The 18,750-nt window shown below is 43.5% G+C and overlaps 1 protein-coding gene across 3 annotated transcripts in view; it reads left to right on the top strand.

Annotated features, from left to right (window-relative positions):
• Positions 1 to 699: 699 nt before the first annotated feature.
• The window catches only part of mboat1 (membrane bound O-acyltransferase domain containing 1), a 123,159-nt gene continuing 105,108 nt past the window's right edge, over positions 700 to 18,750 (top strand). For all 3 annotated transcript variants that reach the window (XR_011955060.1, XM_072560910.1, XM_072560909.1), the window contains exon 1: positions 700 to 920. Coding sequence is in view for 2 of the 3 variants with exons in the window: in XM_072560909.1 (XP_072417010.1) it covers positions 831 to 920 (90 nt within the window). In the remaining variant the exon portion in view is untranslated. The remainder of the gene's footprint in view (positions 921 to 18,750) is intronic.

Raw genomic sequence — 18,750 nt, 5'->3', positions numbered from 1 at the left:
TAGGCTTTGGGGATTTTCTCCAATTTACTCCATCCACTTGTAACCATTATGTGGTAAATGTGCTAGTTTTATTTGTTCTGCATAATATTTAACACCGGGTGTCTTTGAGATTCGAACAAGAAGGGTGTGAACCTGAAACTCTTTCACTTGGAAGATTACCAAAAATGTAATTAGTAAGTTAGCTGGGGATTGGCAGGGTTACTACTGGTCATAGCAACAGGTAACAGTGCAGATATGATTGTACAAACTTCGGCTGCAATCAGCTCTTTGCACAGCTGTAACCTGAGGAACGTTAACCAAATACTCAATCCTGGAACCTCTCCACTTTAGTACGTCCTCTGTAACCGCTTCTTTCTACATACTTTGCCAGCAAACTTCTCGCTTAGAGACTTCGGAGCCGAGACAACACATTATCTCGCAGCCAAACCACATGTGAACCAACGCTCCACCGCTTTTACCAGGCGCTTTCCAACGGACACACTGATGACCTCGAGCCCGCACCAAAATTTAAAACAAGGCGACCCTCAACCCAGGGGAGACTGCGTGACAGCTCGCCCAGCCAATCGGAACGCGCAAACCGCGCGGATGCCGCCCACCAGCGCAACCAATCGGTGGCCAAGGATGAGGAGGGGGGGCGGGGTTGTAGTGTGGCTGGGTGGGGCAGGGAATGGGTGCGGTTTGTACGCGCACGCGCCAACGGAAGGAGAGCGGTTGTCAGCGAGGGGAGGGCGTGTGCCTGGTCTAGAGCTGGTGATAGCGGTTCGCGATCAGGGCTTTCCAGGTGCCGGTGCTCTTTCTTTCGGGCGGCAGCGTGTCCACAGTCATGTAGAATGGCAGAACCGCCGACCATTCCATTTCGAACCACGGGCTCCAGGCTGTTGCACCCACTCAGTGTCCGCTTCAATGTGCCGCTGGACCAGGTAAGAAGAGCCAAGTGCTGTGATCTGAACTGCGCTGATCTGTTCTGATTCTTCAGACCCCTTCCCTTCCCTTCCCCTTCCTAGATTTGTTATTCTTGATGTGATCTGGTGCAGCTTGCGGGGTTTGATGGCTACAGTTAGGTTGGCACCTTGGCCAGATTGACATGTTGTTTTAATTCATTCATGCAATGTGGGCGTCGTTGGCAAGGACAATTATGTTTTGTCCCATCCCTAAACTCTGTTTAGAAGGTGTTAAACTCCGACCTTGACTCTCAGCGATCTGTATGCCAAGGCACTCCCCTCAGTGCTGTTAGCGAGGGAATTTCAAGACCTTGATCCAAAAAAGATGATGGAAGGGGTGACACTTTTCCAAGTCAGTGTACTTGAAGTTGTTGGTGTTCCCATATGTCAGTGCTTTTATCCTTTTAGGTGGTAAAGCTTGGGGGTTTGAGAGCTGTTGCCACAGATGATTGGCGATTTGCTGCAAAACAGGTTGTAGAACACGGGTTTTTAACTGGGCCTGCAGTCTCCTCAGGGTTCCCAGTCTCATTTGCCTGTGGCTCCATCTCGATTGCACAAACAAATTAAACACAATCTCCACATTTTGCAATCCACACAGTTTTACCTTTTAATCCCTGACTTATTGATCAAAGAAACTATGGTAAAAGTTTGGTCTCTATTCTCTCACAATGAGGAACCAAAGTTTGGTGCCAAACTTTCACATGTGGCTGAGAAGATGGTATGTAACTGGGCATTCTTCTCAATTCTTTCAAAAAAGGAAATGTTGTACAATTAGCAGCACTTGGTGTTGGGTCTCAGCGGCCTTCTGTCAGTTTCAGTGACACTTTATCAATCTCACTGACATAGAGTCATAGAGATGTATGGCACGGAAACAGACCCCTTGGTCCAACTCATCCATGCCAACCAGATATTCTAAACAAATCGAGTCCCATTTGCCAGCATTTGGCCCGTATCCCTTTAAGCCTTTCCTATTCATCCAGATGCCTTTTAAATGCTGTAATTGTACCAGCCTCCACCACTTCCTCTGGCAGCTCATTCCGTACATGCAGTACCGTCTGCGTGAAAAGGTTGTCCCTTAGGTCCCTTTTATATCTTTCTCCTTTCATCCTAAACCAATACTTGTCTATTTACTTTATCCATGCCCCTCATGATTTTATAAACCTCTACAAGGTCCTTCCTCAGCCTCTGACGTTATGGGAAAACAGCCCCAGCCTATTCAGCCTCTCCCTGTAGCTCCAATCCTCCAGCCATGGCAACATCTTTGTAAATCTTCTCTGATGCCTTTCAAGTTTCACAACATCCTTCTGATAGGAGGAAGACCAGAATTGCATACAATATTCCAAAAGTGGCCAAACTAATGTCCTGTAAAGCCGCAACATGACTTCCCAAATCGTATACTCAATGCTCTGACCATTAAAGGAAAGCATACAAACGTTTCCTTCACTATCCTATCTACCTACGACTCCACTTTCAAGGGACAATGAACTTGTACTCCAAGGTCTGTTTGTTCAGCAACATTTCCCATGACCTTACCATTAAGTGTATAAGTACTGATCTAATTTCCAAAGTGCAACACCCTACATTTATTGAAATTCATATGCCTCACCTCAGGCCATTGGCCCATCTGATCAAGATTCCATTGTACTCTGCGGTAATATTCTTCGCTATCCACTATACCTCCAAACTTACTAACTGTACTTTCTATGTTTACATCCAAATCATTTATTTAAATGCAGTGGATATCGTATCGATCCTTGAATTGAATTGAATTTATTGTCATGTGTACAGAGGCACAGAGAAAATCTTTGTCTTGTGAGCAATACAGGCAGATCACATAGTTAAGTAGCATAGATAGTAAATAAAAGGTAAACAGCAGCAAAAACAAAAACATAGGTACAGGCGAATGTTAAGAGTTTGCTGGCAGCCTTTCCTTGACAGCGGGCCTGGTAGATGAATTCTATATATAGGAGGTTGGCCTTTGTGATTGTCCAGGCTTCGTTCACCACTCTCTAACCGTCTCCGATCTTGAATGGTATGACAACTGTACGGTTGCCGTACCAGGTAGTGGTACATTCAGACAGAATGCTCTCAATGGTGCACCTGTAAAAATTGGCAAGGGTATTCGCCATCATGCCAAATATCCTTAGCTGCTTGAGGAAGAAGAGATGTTGTTGGTCCTTTGTAACCAGTGCGCCAACCTGAAGAGTCCAAGAAAGCTTGTTGTGGATGACCATGCCTAGGAACTTGACACTCTCCAGTCATTCCACTTCTGTGCTGCTAATATGTAGGGGTCATGAGTAACATTCTGCCGAAAGTCAATAATGGTCTTGCTGGAATTGAGAGCTAGGTTGTTCTCAGTACACCATTTTCCCAGATCTTCCACCTTCCGTCTGTAATGTGTTTCGTGGATCTGAGATTCGACCTACTATGGTGGTGTCATCAGCGAATGTATAAATGGCATTACTCTGGTATTTGGCAACACAGTCATGGGTATACAGTGAGTACAGGAGGGGCATGAGTACGCACCCCCGGGGCCTCCAGTGTTGAGTGTTAGTGACAATGAAATATTGTCCCCAATCTTCACTGATTGTGGTCTGTGGAAACTGAGTGGGGCTTAGTCCGGGATGACTAAATTTAGTAATCAGTCCCGAAGGGATAATAGTGTTGAAGGTTCAACTATAGTTAGTGATAGGAATCTTACGTAGCTGTTCTTGGTGTCAAGATGTTCTAGGGAGGAGTGAAGGGCAAGTGATATGGCATCTGATGTGGATCTGTTGGTCCAATAGGCAAATTGGAGTGGTCAAGAGTAGTGGGGAGGCTGGAGTTCATTAATGCCATGACCAGCCTTTCAAAGTACTTCACGACCACTGAAGTTAGGGCCACTGGGTGGTAGTCATTGAGACACGCTGAATGAGCCTTCTGAGACACGGGGATGATGTTGGCTGCCTTGACGCAGGCAAGTACAGTGGCCTGCTGCAGGGAGAGGTTGAAAATATCCGAGAATACCTCTGCCAGTTGATCTGCGCATGCTCTTGAGTGCACGGTTTGGTAATCCATCTGGTCCCATTGCTTTCCGTGGATTCACACAAAGAAAAACTGATCTGCCCTCTGAAGCAGTGACTGTTGGGATAGGTTCGTCAGGACTTGTCGGAATAAGTATTACCTCTCTGCCGAAATCCTGTTCAAAGCGAGCATAGAAGGCATTGAGACAATCTGGGAGGGATATGTCATCATCTGCTATCTTGCACTGTCTCTTTTTAGAACCTGTGATGTCATTTAGTCCTTGCCATAGTTCCCGGGTGTCTGTCTGGGTCTATAGTTTGGATCAGTATTGGTTCTTTGCTGTCTTAATGGCCCTCTGAAGGCCATACTTGGATTCCTTATATTTGAGTGGGTCTCCTGATCTGAAGGCCTCACGCCTGTTAGCAGGTTCTGTATGTCCTGATTCATCCAAGTTTCCTGTTGGGGAACACCTGGATTGACTTCCTCAGTATGCAAAGCTCCACACACTTGCTGATAAAATCTGTGGTGATAGTGGTGTTTTTGTCCAAGGTACCTGTGGACTCTTTGAACCTGGTCCAGTCAGCTGATTCCATGCAGCACCAGAGTTGATCCTCTGCCTCCTCCGATCAGTACTGGACCTGTATCAGTGAGGGGTCCTCCTGCTTGAGCGTTTGCCTGTAAGCTGGGAGAAGAAGCACTGCATTGTGGTCGGAGCTCCTGAAATGAGGGCGAGGCATTGAAGTCGCCAGTCACAATAAACAGGGCCTTTGATGGTGAGGAGTTCAAGGTTTGGGGAGCAATGGCTGCCCAGGGTTGCAGTGTCCATGCACCACAAGTTGTTGATTAAAAAGCAAACCCCTCCACCCTTTGTCATACCCAAGAACGCTGTGCAGGCCATATGATAGATAGAACAACCATCAGCCTGGAGTTCACAGTCGGAAACGGATGGGTTTCTATGAAACAGAGTGCACAGCAGTCCACGCTAGAAGCTGAGTCACGATCTGACTTCATCCATCTTGTTTTCCAGAGATTGTATGTTTGCTAGAAGTAAACTAGGAAGGGGCATCTTGAAATCACGTAGTCTCAGTCTTACTAGCAGGCCGGCATGCTTACCCCGCTTCCTCACAGGTTTCTTACATTTGAGTGGTCCAGTGGTCTGATAGAGAGGATTCTGACTGCTTAGAGTTAAGTGATTCTCCCGAGGACCCAGTGGAGCAGGTAGGTTGCAGTTGTTGTGCAGGTAAGTTGTGGCACACCATTGCTCACAAGCCTCCAATCTGCAAAGCAACCTTCCACCATCACCCTCTATTTTCTACCTTGAAGCCAGTTCTGTATCCAAAAGGCTAGTTGTCCCTGTATTCCATGAGATCTAACCTTGCTAATCGGTCTACTGTGAGGAACCTTGTCGAACGTCTTGCTGATATAGATCATGTCCATCACTCTGCCCTCATTAATCCTGTTAGTTTCTTCTTCAAAAACTCAATCATGTTCGTGGGACGTGATTTCCCACACACAGAACCATGTTGACTATCCCTAATCTGTCTGTGACATTCAAGACATTACTTTGCTGAATCCCCAACTATAAACATCCCGGAAGTTACCACAGACTAGGTACTGAACTGGACCAGTCATATAAATATTTTGGCTCCAACACCAGGTCACATGCTAGGAATTCTGCAGCTAGTTACTTCATGTTCTGATTCCCCAAAGCCAGTTCACATCTCCATGCCATAAGTAAGAAATGTGATTGACTATCATCCCTTTGTGTGGATGAATGGAGTTCTAGCAGCGTTGAAGAGGTTAAATGCAATCCAGGAACACAGCTTGCTGGACTGGCACCTCATCCACTATGTTAAACGTTCACACAGCCCACCATAAGAATGCTGCCGCTCAGGAAACTCCAGACACCATACGAAGCCTATGTGACATGGCAAGGCTGGATATAGAAGCCCACAGTGGAGGAGCTTGAGTCTGAACTCCTAAAGCCTGCATCACTACAGTGCAACTATTATGTCCAGACTGAGTGTGAGAGTGTGATACAATAGAAATCTAACTGAGAATCTGTCAAATCCTTAGCACACTCCTTTATAGTGGGAGACCTGGCCACACTATGTTGGCAAAAAGCTGAATACTTTCTGCCTTTGCTACCTTTGGTGTATCCTTGATCTTTTGGCAGGACAAGGTCACTGACTCCAGAGGTTCTAGAGCAGCATAAACAGATTGCTAAGCCAATGACATCTGTTCTGGCTCAGCCACCTTTACCAATGTTCATAAAAACCGGGAGCAGGAGTAGGCCATCTGGCCCTTTTGAGCCTACTCCGCCACTCAATAACATCATGGCTGATCTTTTTGTGCCCTCAGCTCCACTTACCTGCCCTATTGCCATAACCCTTAATTCCATTACTGTTCAAAATATTATCCATCTTAGGTTTAAAAACATTAAAATGCGGAAGCCTCAACTACTTCACTGTGCAGGGAATGCCACAGATTGACAACTCTCTGGGTGAAGAATTTCCTTCTTGATTCAGTCCTAAATCTGTTCCCCTGATTTTGAGGCTATGCCCTCTTGTGCTAGTTTTACCCACCAGTGGAAACAACCTTCCTACTTTTTATCTTATTCCTTCATAATTTACATGCTTCTACAAGACCCCCACTCATTCTTCTAAATTCCAAAGACTGTAATCCCAGTCTAAACCAACCCTCTGAACTCAGGAATTAACCTGGTGAACCTCCCCTGCACCCCCCCCCCCCCACCACCCACCACCCACCTCGTGCCAGCACATCCTTTCTCAATAAGGAAACCAAATCTGCATGTAGTACTCCAGGTGTGGCCTCACCAGCACCCTGTACAGCTGAAACATAATCTCTTTGCTTTTAAACTCAATCCCTTTAGCAACGAAGGTCAACATTCCATTTGCTACCTTAATTACCTGTTGTACCTGCATACCAACATCTGTGATTCATGCACAAGGACACCCAGGTGTCTCTGCGCAGCAACGTGCTGCAATTTTTTGCTGTTCACATATAAGTCCTTTTTACTGTAATTCCTGCTAAAATGGATGACTTCACATTTATCAACACTGTCCTCCACCTGGCAAGACCTTTGTCCACTCACTTAAACTATCTATACACATCTCTGCACTTTCAGAATCGTCTGCACATTTTATTCTACTATTCATCTTAGTGTCGTCCGCAAACTTTAACACACTACACATGGTCTGCAACTCCAAATTAACCATATAAATTGTAAACAGTTGTGGTCCCAACATGATCCCTGAGACACCCCACTCGTCACTGATCACCTCAGGAATCGTTTATCCCATGGTCTTTGCTTCTCACTGGTTTACCAATCCTCTGTCCATTCTAATACATTGCCCATAAGGCCATGTACCTTTATAGAGTCAAAGTCATAGAGATGTATAGCACGGAAACAGACCCTTCAGTCCAACCCACATGCCGACCAGATATTCCAACCCAATCTAGTCCCACCTGCCAGCACCTGGCCCATATCCCTCCAAATCTTTCCTATTCAAATACCCATCCAAATGCCTCTTAAATGTTGCAATTGTACCAGCCTCCTCCACATCCTCTGGCAGCTCATTCCATACACATACCACCCGCTGCATGAAAAAGTTGCCCCTTAGGTCTCTTTTATATCATTCCCCTCTCACCTTAAACCTCTGCCTTCTAGTTCTGGACTCCCCCAACCCAGGGAAAAGGCTTTGTCTATTTATCCTATCCATGCCACTCATAATTTTGTAAACCTCTATTAGGTCACCCCTCAGCCTCCGTGCTCTATGGAAAACAGTCCCAGCCTGATCAGCCTCTCCCTATAGCTTAAACCCTCCAACCCCAGCTTATGCAGCAACCTCTTTTGTGTGGCACCTTATTGAATGCCTTCTGGAAATCCAGATATACCACCTCTCCTGTGTAAATGATTTAAATGTGAACATAGGCATTCTAGTTAGTATGTTTGCACACAACACCAAGATTAGAGATGTAGTGGACAGCGAAGAAGGTTACCTCAGAGTACAAAGGGATCTTGATCAGATGGGCCACTGGGCTGAGGAGTGGCAGATGGAGTTTAATTTAGATAAATGCGAGGTGATGCATTTTGAAAAAGCAAATCAGAGTAGGACTTATACACTTAATGGTAAGGTCCAAGAGAGTGTTGCTGAACAAAGAGACCTTGGAGTGCAAGTTCATAATTCCTTGAAAGTAGAGCTTCAGGTAGATAGGGTAGTCAAGAAGGCATTTGGTGTGCTTTTCTTTATTGGTCAGAGCATTGAGTATAGGATTTGTGAGGTCATGTTGTGGCTCTACAGGACATTAGTTAGGTCGCTTTTGGAATATTGTGTGTAATTCTGGTCTCCTTCCTAACAGAAGAATGTTACGAACCATGAAAGGGTTCAGAAAAGATTTCTAAGGATGTTGCCAAGGTTGGAGGATTTGAGCTATAGGGAGAGCTCGGAATGGGCTGGGGCTGCTTTCCTGGGGTATTGGAAGCTGCAGGGTGACTGTATCGAGGCTTATCAAATCATGAGGGGCACGGATAGGATAAATCGACAAGGTCTTTTCCCTGGGGTGGGGAAGTCCAGAACTAGAGGGAGCAGGTTTAGGGTGAGAGGGGAAAGATATAAAAGACACCGAAAGGGCAACTTTTTCATGCAGAGGATGGTGCATTCATGGAATGAGCTGCCAGAGGAAGTGGTGGAGGCTAGTACTGTTGCAACATTTAAATTCATCTGGATAGGTATATGAATTGGAAGGATTTAGAGGAATATGGGCCAAGTGCTGGCAAATGGGACTAGATTAGATTGGGATATCAGGTTGGCACGGACGAGTTGGACTGAAGGGTCTGTTTCTGTGCTGTACATCTCTATGACTCTGTGACTGTACTGGGTCCCCATTGTCCACCATGCTTGTATTGTCTTCATAGAATTGCAGTAAATACATTAAGCATGACCTGCCTTTCATGAACCCATCCTGTGTCTGCCCAATGGGACAATTTCTGTCGAGATGCCTTGCTATTTAGATTCTGAGTCTTATGATCTTATAATCCACAACCACCTGATGAAGGAGCAATTGTATCAGTCTCCATCAGTTCCTGTGGCAGCTCATTCCATACATGTACCACCCTCTCTGTGAAAACGTTGCCTCTTGGGTCTCTTTTATATCTTTTCCCCTATCACCCTAAACCTATGCCCTCTCGATCTGGACTCCCCAACCCCAGGGAAAAGACATTGTCTATTTATCCTATCCATGCCCCTCATGAATTTATAAACCTTTATAAGGTCACCCCCTCAGCCTCCGGCACTCCAGGGAAAACAGCCCCAGCCTATTCAACCTCGCCCTTTAGCTCAAATCCTCCAACCCTGGCAACATCCTTGTAAATCTTTTCTGAACCCTTTCAAGTTTCACAACATCTTTCCGATAGGAAGGAGACCAGAATTGCACGCAATATTCCAACAGTGGCCTAACCAATGTACTGTACAGCCGCAACATGACCTCCCAACTCCTGTACTCAATACTCTGACCAATAAAGGAAAGCATACCAAATGCCTTCTTCACTATCCTATCTAACTTTGACTCCACTTTCGAGGAGCTATGAACCTGCACTCCAAGGTCTTTGTTCAGCAACACTCCCTAGGACCTTACCATTAAGTGTATAAGTCCTGCTAAGATTTGCTTTCCCAAAATGCAGCACCTCGCATTTATCTAAACTAAACTCCATCTCAGCCCACTGGCCGATCTGGTCCAGATCCTGTTGTAATCTGAGGTAACCTTCTTCGCTGTCCACACACCTCCAATTTTGGTGTCATCTGCAAACTTACTAACTCGTTGTGTGATTTTCAACTTTGTCCACCCCAGTCCAACACCGACTTTTCCACATCACTGCTATTTAGAATCATAAAGATGTACAGCACGGAAACAGACCCTTTGGTCCAACTTGTCCATGCCGAGCAGACATCCTAAATTATTCTAGTCCTATTTGCTAGCACTTGTCCCATATCCGTTTGAACTCTTCCTGTTTATATACCCATCCAGATGTCTTTTAAATGTTGTAATTGTACCAGGCGCCATCACATCCTCTGGCAGCTCATTCCGTACACTCATCACCTTCTGCGTGAAAAATTAGCCCCATCGGACCCTTTCAAATCTTCTTCCTTTCACCCAAAACCTATGCCGTCTAGTTCTGGAATCACCCACCACAGAGAAAAGAGCTTGTCTATTTGTCCTATTAGTGCCCCTCATGATTATATAAACCTCTATAAGGTCAGCCCTCAGCCTCCAACACTCCAGGAAAAACAGCCCCAGTTTATTTAGCCTCCCCACTATAGCTTGTAATTCCCCAACTTTTGTCTACCTCCTTTTGTGAACAGTGATGTCACATTTGTTGTTTTCTAATCTGCTGGAATTGCCCCAGAGTTCAGCGAATTTTGGCAAATTACCACAAGTGCATTTGCTATTTCTCCCACTATCTCTTTTAGTACCCTGGGATGCATACCATCACGATTAGGAGACTTGTCTACCTTTAGCTCCATTAGCTTGCCCAACACTACCTCTTTTGTGATACTGATTGTTTCTAGGTCCTCACCTACTTTTGTCTCCTTGTCATCAATTCCTGGCACGTTATTCATGTCCTCCACTGTGAAGACTGACACAAAATACCTTTTATATGTCTCAGCTATTTCCTCCTTTCCCATTATTAAATCCCCCTTCTTGTCCTCTAAAGGACCAATGTTTACTTTAGCCACTCTTTTTCGTTTTATATATTTGTAGAAGCATTTGCTGGATGTCTTCATATTCTGAGCTAGTTTACTCTCATAATCTATCTTAGTTTTCTTTGTAGCTTTTTTTATGGCTTTCTGTTGACCTTTAAAGCTTTCCTAATCTTCTAATTTCCCACTGGTCTTTGCCACTTTGTATGCTTTATCTTTCAGTTTGATAGCCTAATGTATATCCTTCGACGTCCATGACTGATCACACCTTTTCCTAAAGTCCTTCCTTTTTACTGACATATACGTTTGCTGAGCACTTTGAAAAATTGCTTTGAAAATTCTGCATTATTCATCAACTGACCCACCATAAAGTCTTTGCTTGCAATCTACTCCTCTCTCATCCCACTGTAGTCTCCTTTGTTTAAGCACAGGACCCTAGTATTGGACTTGTTCTTTTCACTTTCCACCTACATTCTAAATTCAACCATAGTATGATCACTCCTTCCAAGAGGATCCCTAACTATGAGATCATTAATTATTCCTGTCTCATTACACAGGACCAGATCCAGAATAGCTTGCTCCCTCATCGATTCCATTACATACTGTTCAAGAACACTGTCAGCGATATATTCAATGAATTCCTCAAGGCTGCCTTGACCAACCTGGTTTGACCAATCAACATGTAGAGTAAAATTCCACATGATAATTGTATCATTTTTACAGGCATTAGTTGTTTCCTTGTTTATTGTCTGTCCCAATGTGATATTATTTGGTAGTCTAAAGACTATGCCTGTCAGTGACTTTTTCTCCTTAGAATTTCTAATTTCCACTCAAATGGATTCAACTTTATGATCCATAGAACCTACATCATCTCTCGCTACCACTCTGATGTCATCCTTAAGTATCAGAGCTCCACTATATCCCTTATCTTCCTGTCTGTCCTTCCATTATTCTGATATGTTTGGATATTTAATTCTCAACTATGACAAACCTGCAACCATGTCTCTGTAACGGCTACTAAATCATACTCATTCGCGGTGATTTGTGCCATTAATTCATCTACCATGTTTCGAATGCTGTGAGTATTCAGGTAAAGTGCCTTTATGCTAGTTTTTATATCTTCATTTTGAATTCTAACATCTCCATTAATAATATCTCCTGAGTTTTCCTTCCTTTATAGTCTTTGTTGTAGTTAAACACTCCTGCACACATCTTAACCTGCTGTTTTCTTTTCTGTTTAACATTATACTTCCTGTCATTTTCCTCTTCCTTTCCCCCCAGGTTACTAGTTTGAAGTCCTAGTGACCATCCTATTTATCCTTTTTGCTAGAACTCTGGTTCTAGATCGGTTCAGGTGGAGACCATCCCAATGGTACTGATCCCTCCTGTTCCAAAACTGATGCCAATGCTCCATGAAATGGAATCCCTCTTTCCCACATCCTCCTTTAGCGACATGTTTACTTCCTTAATTTTCTTATCCCTTCGCCAATTTGCACATGGACCAGGTAGTAATCCAGAGATTATAACCCTTGAGGACATGTTCCTTAATTTCATCCCTAGTGCTTGATAACCTCTAAAGAGGTGCTCCTTCCGAGCCTTGCCTATGTTGTTTGTCCAAACGTGGACCACAACAATGGAATCCTCACCCTCCTGCTCCAATATCCTTTCCTACAGGTCAAAGATGCCCCTCACCCTGGCACCGGGCAGGCAACATGGCATGCAGGACTCTTGATCCTGCTCACAAAGAATGCTATGTACAAATATACAGACAACAAGCAAAACTAACGTCATTTGCAAATACCTTGCAAGAACTGTAACAAATACTACATTTGACAAACAGGCAGAAAACTAGCCACCAGGATACATGAACATCAATTAGCCACAAACCAACATGATCCACTCTCACTAGTGTCCTAACATACGGATGAGGAAGGACACCACTTCGACTGGGACAACACATCCATCCCAGGACAAGCCAAACAGAGAGACTCAAGAATTTCTAGAACACATTGATTTGTATCCCATTTACCACCCCCTGAGAAAAAGAACAGGAAATGATGTCACCACAGGAAATGACATCACCAACCATAGGAAACCCAAACATATAAATAGAAAGTGGGCTACACCACCAGTGCTTCATTCAGAGGCCTACTGAAGATGTTACCTAGCATGGTGACGAAACATCTGGAAACGAACCTTCCAGCTCAATGAGCAAACCTACATCCAGAACCTCAAACTGAGCTACAAATCTTCTCAAAACTCACTCACAAGGAATGTTATCAATCCTTCTAAATGTAGAGTCCCTAGTTAGTTTTATACTCACTCTGTGATGCTGCTGTGCCCTCTGACTACTCCCTGCAGACTGGGGGAGAGCTGTATACTGAAGACCTCCTGGATAGTAATTGGCCACTGAGTCACAACCCATTGGAGATCCATATCTTTGCTATCAGGACTCTTGATATCAAGAGTACCAAGATATGAAAATGACAAGCAATGACACCGATAGCTGGGAGAATGATGATGTCATGACCTCTGAAGTCTGACTGCTTGGAATGGCACTAATGAGCAGAAATGAATATCTTGTCTGGCTGAGAAGAAGGCCTTGAGAAAACATAGGTCAGTGCATCATACATCTTCTCATCCTACTGTCTTTCTTCAAAGCACATATGACACAAGGTTCCCATGTCAGAATGGGGTTCCTGAGCCATACTTGGCAATGTTTAACACACAGTTAATCATCACAGTTCAAACCATAATTTTATATGATGGAAGGCTGCCACAGGAGCTATATTTTATTACTTATTAAGGAATAGATATTAGTCAGTACATGGATTAAATCCCCTAATTGTTTTGAAATAGTGAAATGGGATATTTTGTGTCCACCTTAAAGAGCAAAAAAGATACATTGGTTTAAAGTCCAATCTGAAAATTCAATCTCTAGCAGTGCAGCACTCACTCAGTGGTGCTCCAGCGCTTCACTCTTTAGTTTGATGCTCTACAGAGGAAGGTCCTTTGGGCTAGCATAATAATAAAGAATAGGAGCAGGCCAAAAATGTAAACTTGATCAATCCATGGGAGAGATGTCACAACAAATGTTTTATTTACATTGGAACAGGTAGGATTGGAACCACCTGAGGGTTGTACTAGAGGTGGTGTATGGAGTAGGATGGATGGCTTGTTTCTGTCCGGTTATATAAAGAATAGCCAAGAAATTCCATGACTTATAATCAAGGGAAACTGGTGGAGGCTGGAGTTTCCTTGGCGAGATTTTGATTTATTTTGTTACAGTGCCCCACTCAGAACTGTACACTATTAATGTTTATTTCTTAAGAATTGAAACCAGAACTGAAAGAACTGCCTCGACGTTAGAAGAAATACAACTGCCTTTTCTCTGAGATAAGGAATATTGTGTTATCACAGTGCCCTCAAGCATTGAAAAGAAAGAAGCAAAAGTGCCCTTTTGTATAGAGCACAACTAATAAAGAACGTAATTTATTTTGTCTTCAGGTATTTCAAAGGCAAAATAGTCATTGGAGCGTTGTAGATTGGAGTTGTGTCCCAACACAGATGACTGAGTAGGAATTGTCCAGTTAACTGAAGATTCCAATGGAAAATGCCCCTACTTCTGAAAAACCCAATTAAAGTTAAAGAATAATTATCCAAGAAAGGTCAGAGGATTAAAATTCTACTGTAACTCTGGGGTGGTAATTAAATTGAACCCCCAGCTCAGTAGTGAACACTCTTCATGCCCCCACCCTATCATAACGACACTCCCTGAGTGACCCTGCTCTTACCACCTGGCCTGACCCAACATCTGTTTTTTCTTTCTCCACTTACCTGAGGCATTCATCCACTTACCTGTCCCTCTCACCCACCTGCATTGCACCAGGATGGACCTTGCCAGGAATCCCGATTCAAGAAGTCAGTTAAATCTGAGTGGGTAATTTTTAATCTCGTGGAGTTTCTGGGCCAATGTTTCCAGTATCCTTTATATCTTGTGTGGTGCTCAGGGTCAGGATCCTTGGTGCTAGCCAGTTTATGTTCTTGTGCTCTACCAGCGAAGCAACAAAGCTTGAATCTGTATTGTGTTATCAAATTTTATTCTTTTCATCTCTGGACAGCTTTACACAATTGCTGATGCTTCAGTGTGCAGAAGTAAAATAAGTTTGCCTCTTCTTAACTGTTGAAACATTATTTTGGATCCAAAAGTTTTCTTCAGCAAAACTGGAATGAGTGCAGCTCAGTTATCAAATTATACTTTCACTGTAGAGCATTTGTGGATGATGCATTAGAAACTTGATCTCTGTTACATCTACATCATGTCTGTAAACTCCAGTTGCAGAGTGAGATGTTGAGAAGACGGTGTTACCAAAAGATGGCTCTGCTTTCTCTCGACAGATGCTGCACCAGCAATGTGTATTTTTGGTTCAGATTTCTATTGTCCACACTTTATTGCTTTTATTGAGATGTTGAGAATGGTGTTTTCATGTTTTAATCTGATTGCCCTTTTGGTTAATAAAAAGGGTGCGGTTTCTACATTTGTTCTCAGACCCAGCTAAAATAAGGCTGTGAGTAATAGTTTATTTTCTTCTCCACCCTCTTCCACTTAGACAGATCAAAGCAATAAATCCATTTAAGATTAGGTTCATGGAAAATTTTGCTTTTAAAATTTTTAGGTCTTGCCTCAGGTACTACAAAAATAATCACTGAGAATTGCAAGTCATTATTGCCTTTTTCATAAAAAAGTGCCAAACTAGTGCAGAGGGAGAAGGGATTAACCACAACATTTTGTATTTTTCATTGCTATTTTCCTTTCTAACAGTCACTTAATTTTTAAAGGCAACAATAATTCCACCAAAAATGGGAAAAGATGTTGGTTAACCAGTCAGTTATGTACTAACTGGAATGGTCATGGGATATACTGTACTTCAGACTTCCTTTGGTATGTGAAATCTGCCACTTTCCACTGATTAAAATGTGAGTCCTGGGACTGATGCATGTAAGTGGTGAAAGAGCTGAAGACTGAGCAGCAATGATATCTTGCAATCCTGGGCCTGGGCATGGCCTCGTCCCGCATCCTCCACTATGCTCAAAGCACTGACGGACACAGATTTGCTGATGGCAGCGTCCTCTGCTATCTAGGATTTTTCCTTAATCCTATGAAGATGTACGATCCCCATGCAGCTTGCTTGATATTGTATGAGCCCTGGAACCAAACTTGGAATTATATTAATCAGTCATTTGGATACCAATTGTTTAAATGTGATATAGCTCAAATTTTGTTTTCACAAAGCAAAAGCAAATCCAATCTGAACTGGTGAGGGATATAGCATGAAAGAATGAAAACATTCAGTTGTGTGAAGTTTTGTAGTTTCTTTTAAAAACTAACTTGCCTGTGATGGTCAAGAAAAACATACTTGTGTTTGAACTTCCTATTGGCTGCCATTTTGGCTTCACTAATATTCACAATCTCATGTTCTGAGTGGACAAGTGGGGCAAGACTATTCCTTTCCTGGAGAAAGTGAGGACTGCAGATGCTGGAGGTCAGAGTCGAAAAGTGTGGCGCTGGAAAAGCACAGCAGGTCAAGCAGCATCCGAGATGCAGGAGAATTGACATTTCAGGCATAAACCCTTCGTCAGGAATGTTTGGAGTGAGGGTGGGGGGGGAATGGAGAACAGGGAAAGGAGGCTGAGACTGGGGGACAGGTAGTTGGGAAGGTGACAGATAGATGCAGGTGGGGGTGATAGTAATAGGTCAGAGGGGAGAGTAGAACAGATAAGTGGGAAGGAAGATGGACAGGTAGGACAGTTCAAGAGGGCAGTACAGAGTTGGAGAGATGGATCTGGGATGAAGTGGGGGAGGGGAGATAAGGAAACTGGTGAAGTCGACATAGGTGCCATGTGGTTGAAGATGAGGCATTCTTCCTCCAGTCATAGAGTGGCTTGGATTTAGTGATGGAGGAGGCCCAGTTATTGATTGACCTTGGGGGAGTGGGAGGGGGAGTTTGAAGTGGTCAGCCCTGTGGACCAGTGCCTTCAACCACATGGCATCAATGTCAACTTCATCAGTTTCCTAAAAGCTCCTCGCCTCCTCCCAGATCCAACCCTCCAACCTGGCATCGCCCTCTTGAACTGTCTTACCTGTCCATCTTCCTTCCCACCTATCCACTCCACCCTCCGCTCCGGTCTATCACCATCACCCCACACCTGCATTCACCAATCACATTCCCAGCTACCTTCTACCCCCACCCTTCTTTTATCTCTCAGCCCCCTCCCCCACCCTCATTCCTGATGAAGGACTTATGCCCGAAACATCGATTCTGCACCTTGGATGCTGCTTGACCTGCTGTGCCTATAGAGTGCCACACTTTTCAATATTAAGACTATATCTTTGTTGGTTAGTTTAATAGAAACATTGAAATTAGGAGCAGGAGTAGGCCAATTTAGCCTTTTGAGTCTGCTCCACAATTCAATATGATAATGGCTGATCCTCTATCTCAATGCCATATTCCTGCTTTCTCTGCATACCTCTTGAAATCTAAAATTAATTTGAACTGTTTCTTGAAAATATCCAGTGACTCGGCCTCCACAGCCTTCTGTGGTGAGTATTCCACAGATTCACTACTCTTTGAGTGAACATACATTCCCTTATCTCAGTTCAATGTGGGTTACCTCGTATCCCACAAATATATGAACAAGGAACAAGAGTAGGTCACTCGCCCTTCAAACCTGCTCCACCATTCAGTATGATCCTGGCTGATCTGACTTCAGCCTTTACATTCCTGCATATCCCAGTTAGCTTTCATCACCATGGTAACAATCAATCTACCTCTGACTTAGAAACATTCAAACACTCTGCATCCACTGCCTTTTGAGGAAAGACACATTACTCCAGATGTGGTATCACCAATGCCCTGTATAATTGAAGAATAGCCTCTCTACTCTTGCATTCAATTCTCCTTGCCATAAAACAACATTTTATCAGCTTGCCTAATTACTTGCTTTACCTGCATACCGACCCTTCTCCAATTCATGCATTAGGACACCCAGATCTCTCTGCATCTCAAACTCTGCACACTTTCACCATTTAGATTTTTTATTTTCTATTTTCTGCCTGAATGGACAATTTCATACTTAGACACATTGTACTGTGTTTGCGAGATCATTGTCCACTCGCTGAACTTTGTAAGCTCCTTCTATCCTGTTGAAAACTTACTCTCCTATGTTTCCTTGTGTCATCAGCATTTTTAGCTATTGCATCTTCAGTCCCTTCATCTAAATCATCTCTATAAGTTGTGAAGAGTTGAGGCTCCAATACTGACACTTGTGGCACATCACCTGTAACATCCTGCCACCCTGGAAAAGACTGATTTATTCCTCCTCTCTGCTTCCTGTTAGCCAGTCAGATTTCTATCTATGCCAATATGTTACCCCTACAGTTCTCTTTTCTGCAATAATCTTTGATGTACACTTTATCAAATATCCCCTGGAAGTCCACACACAACACGTCTACTGTTTCTCTTTAGCTACAGCACAAGATACTTCTTCAAAGAACTCCATTAAATTATTTAAACATGATTTCCCTTTGACAAAACCATGATGGCTCTGTCTGATTAGTTTGAACTTTTCCAAGTATCCTGTTATAACGAATTTAAGAATAACTTCTAACGTTTTCCCTTTGAGTGATATTAAGCTAACTGGCCTGTTTCCTGCTTCATGCTCCTTCCCTTTTGAATAAAGGAATTACACTAACTATTTTCCAATGTAAAATAACCTCTCCTGAATCTAATGACTAAAGAAAGTTAAAACCATTGGGCGAACTATCTCACGAACTACTACTTTTAAGACCCAAAGACGAAATGTATTAGGGGCAGGGAATTGTCATAGAGTCATAGAGATGTACAGCATGGAAACAGACCCTTCGGTCCAATCCGTGCATGCCGACCAGATATCCAAACCCAATGTAGTCCCACCTGCCAGCACCCAACACATATCCCTCCAAACCCTTCCTATTCATATACCCATCCAAATGCCTCTTAAATGTTGCAATTGTACCAGCCTCCACCACATCCTCTGGCAGCTCA

The sequence above is a fragment of the Chiloscyllium punctatum genome, chromosome 41, assembly GCF_047496795.1.
Source record: "Chiloscyllium punctatum isolate Juve2018m chromosome 41, sChiPun1.3, whole genome shotgun sequence".
Lineage (NCBI taxonomy): Eukaryota > Metazoa > Chordata > Chondrichthyes > Orectolobiformes > Hemiscylliidae > Chiloscyllium > Chiloscyllium punctatum.
Note: the sequence above shows the minus strand (reverse complement) of the source record. Positions and strands in the feature narration are given on the sequence as shown.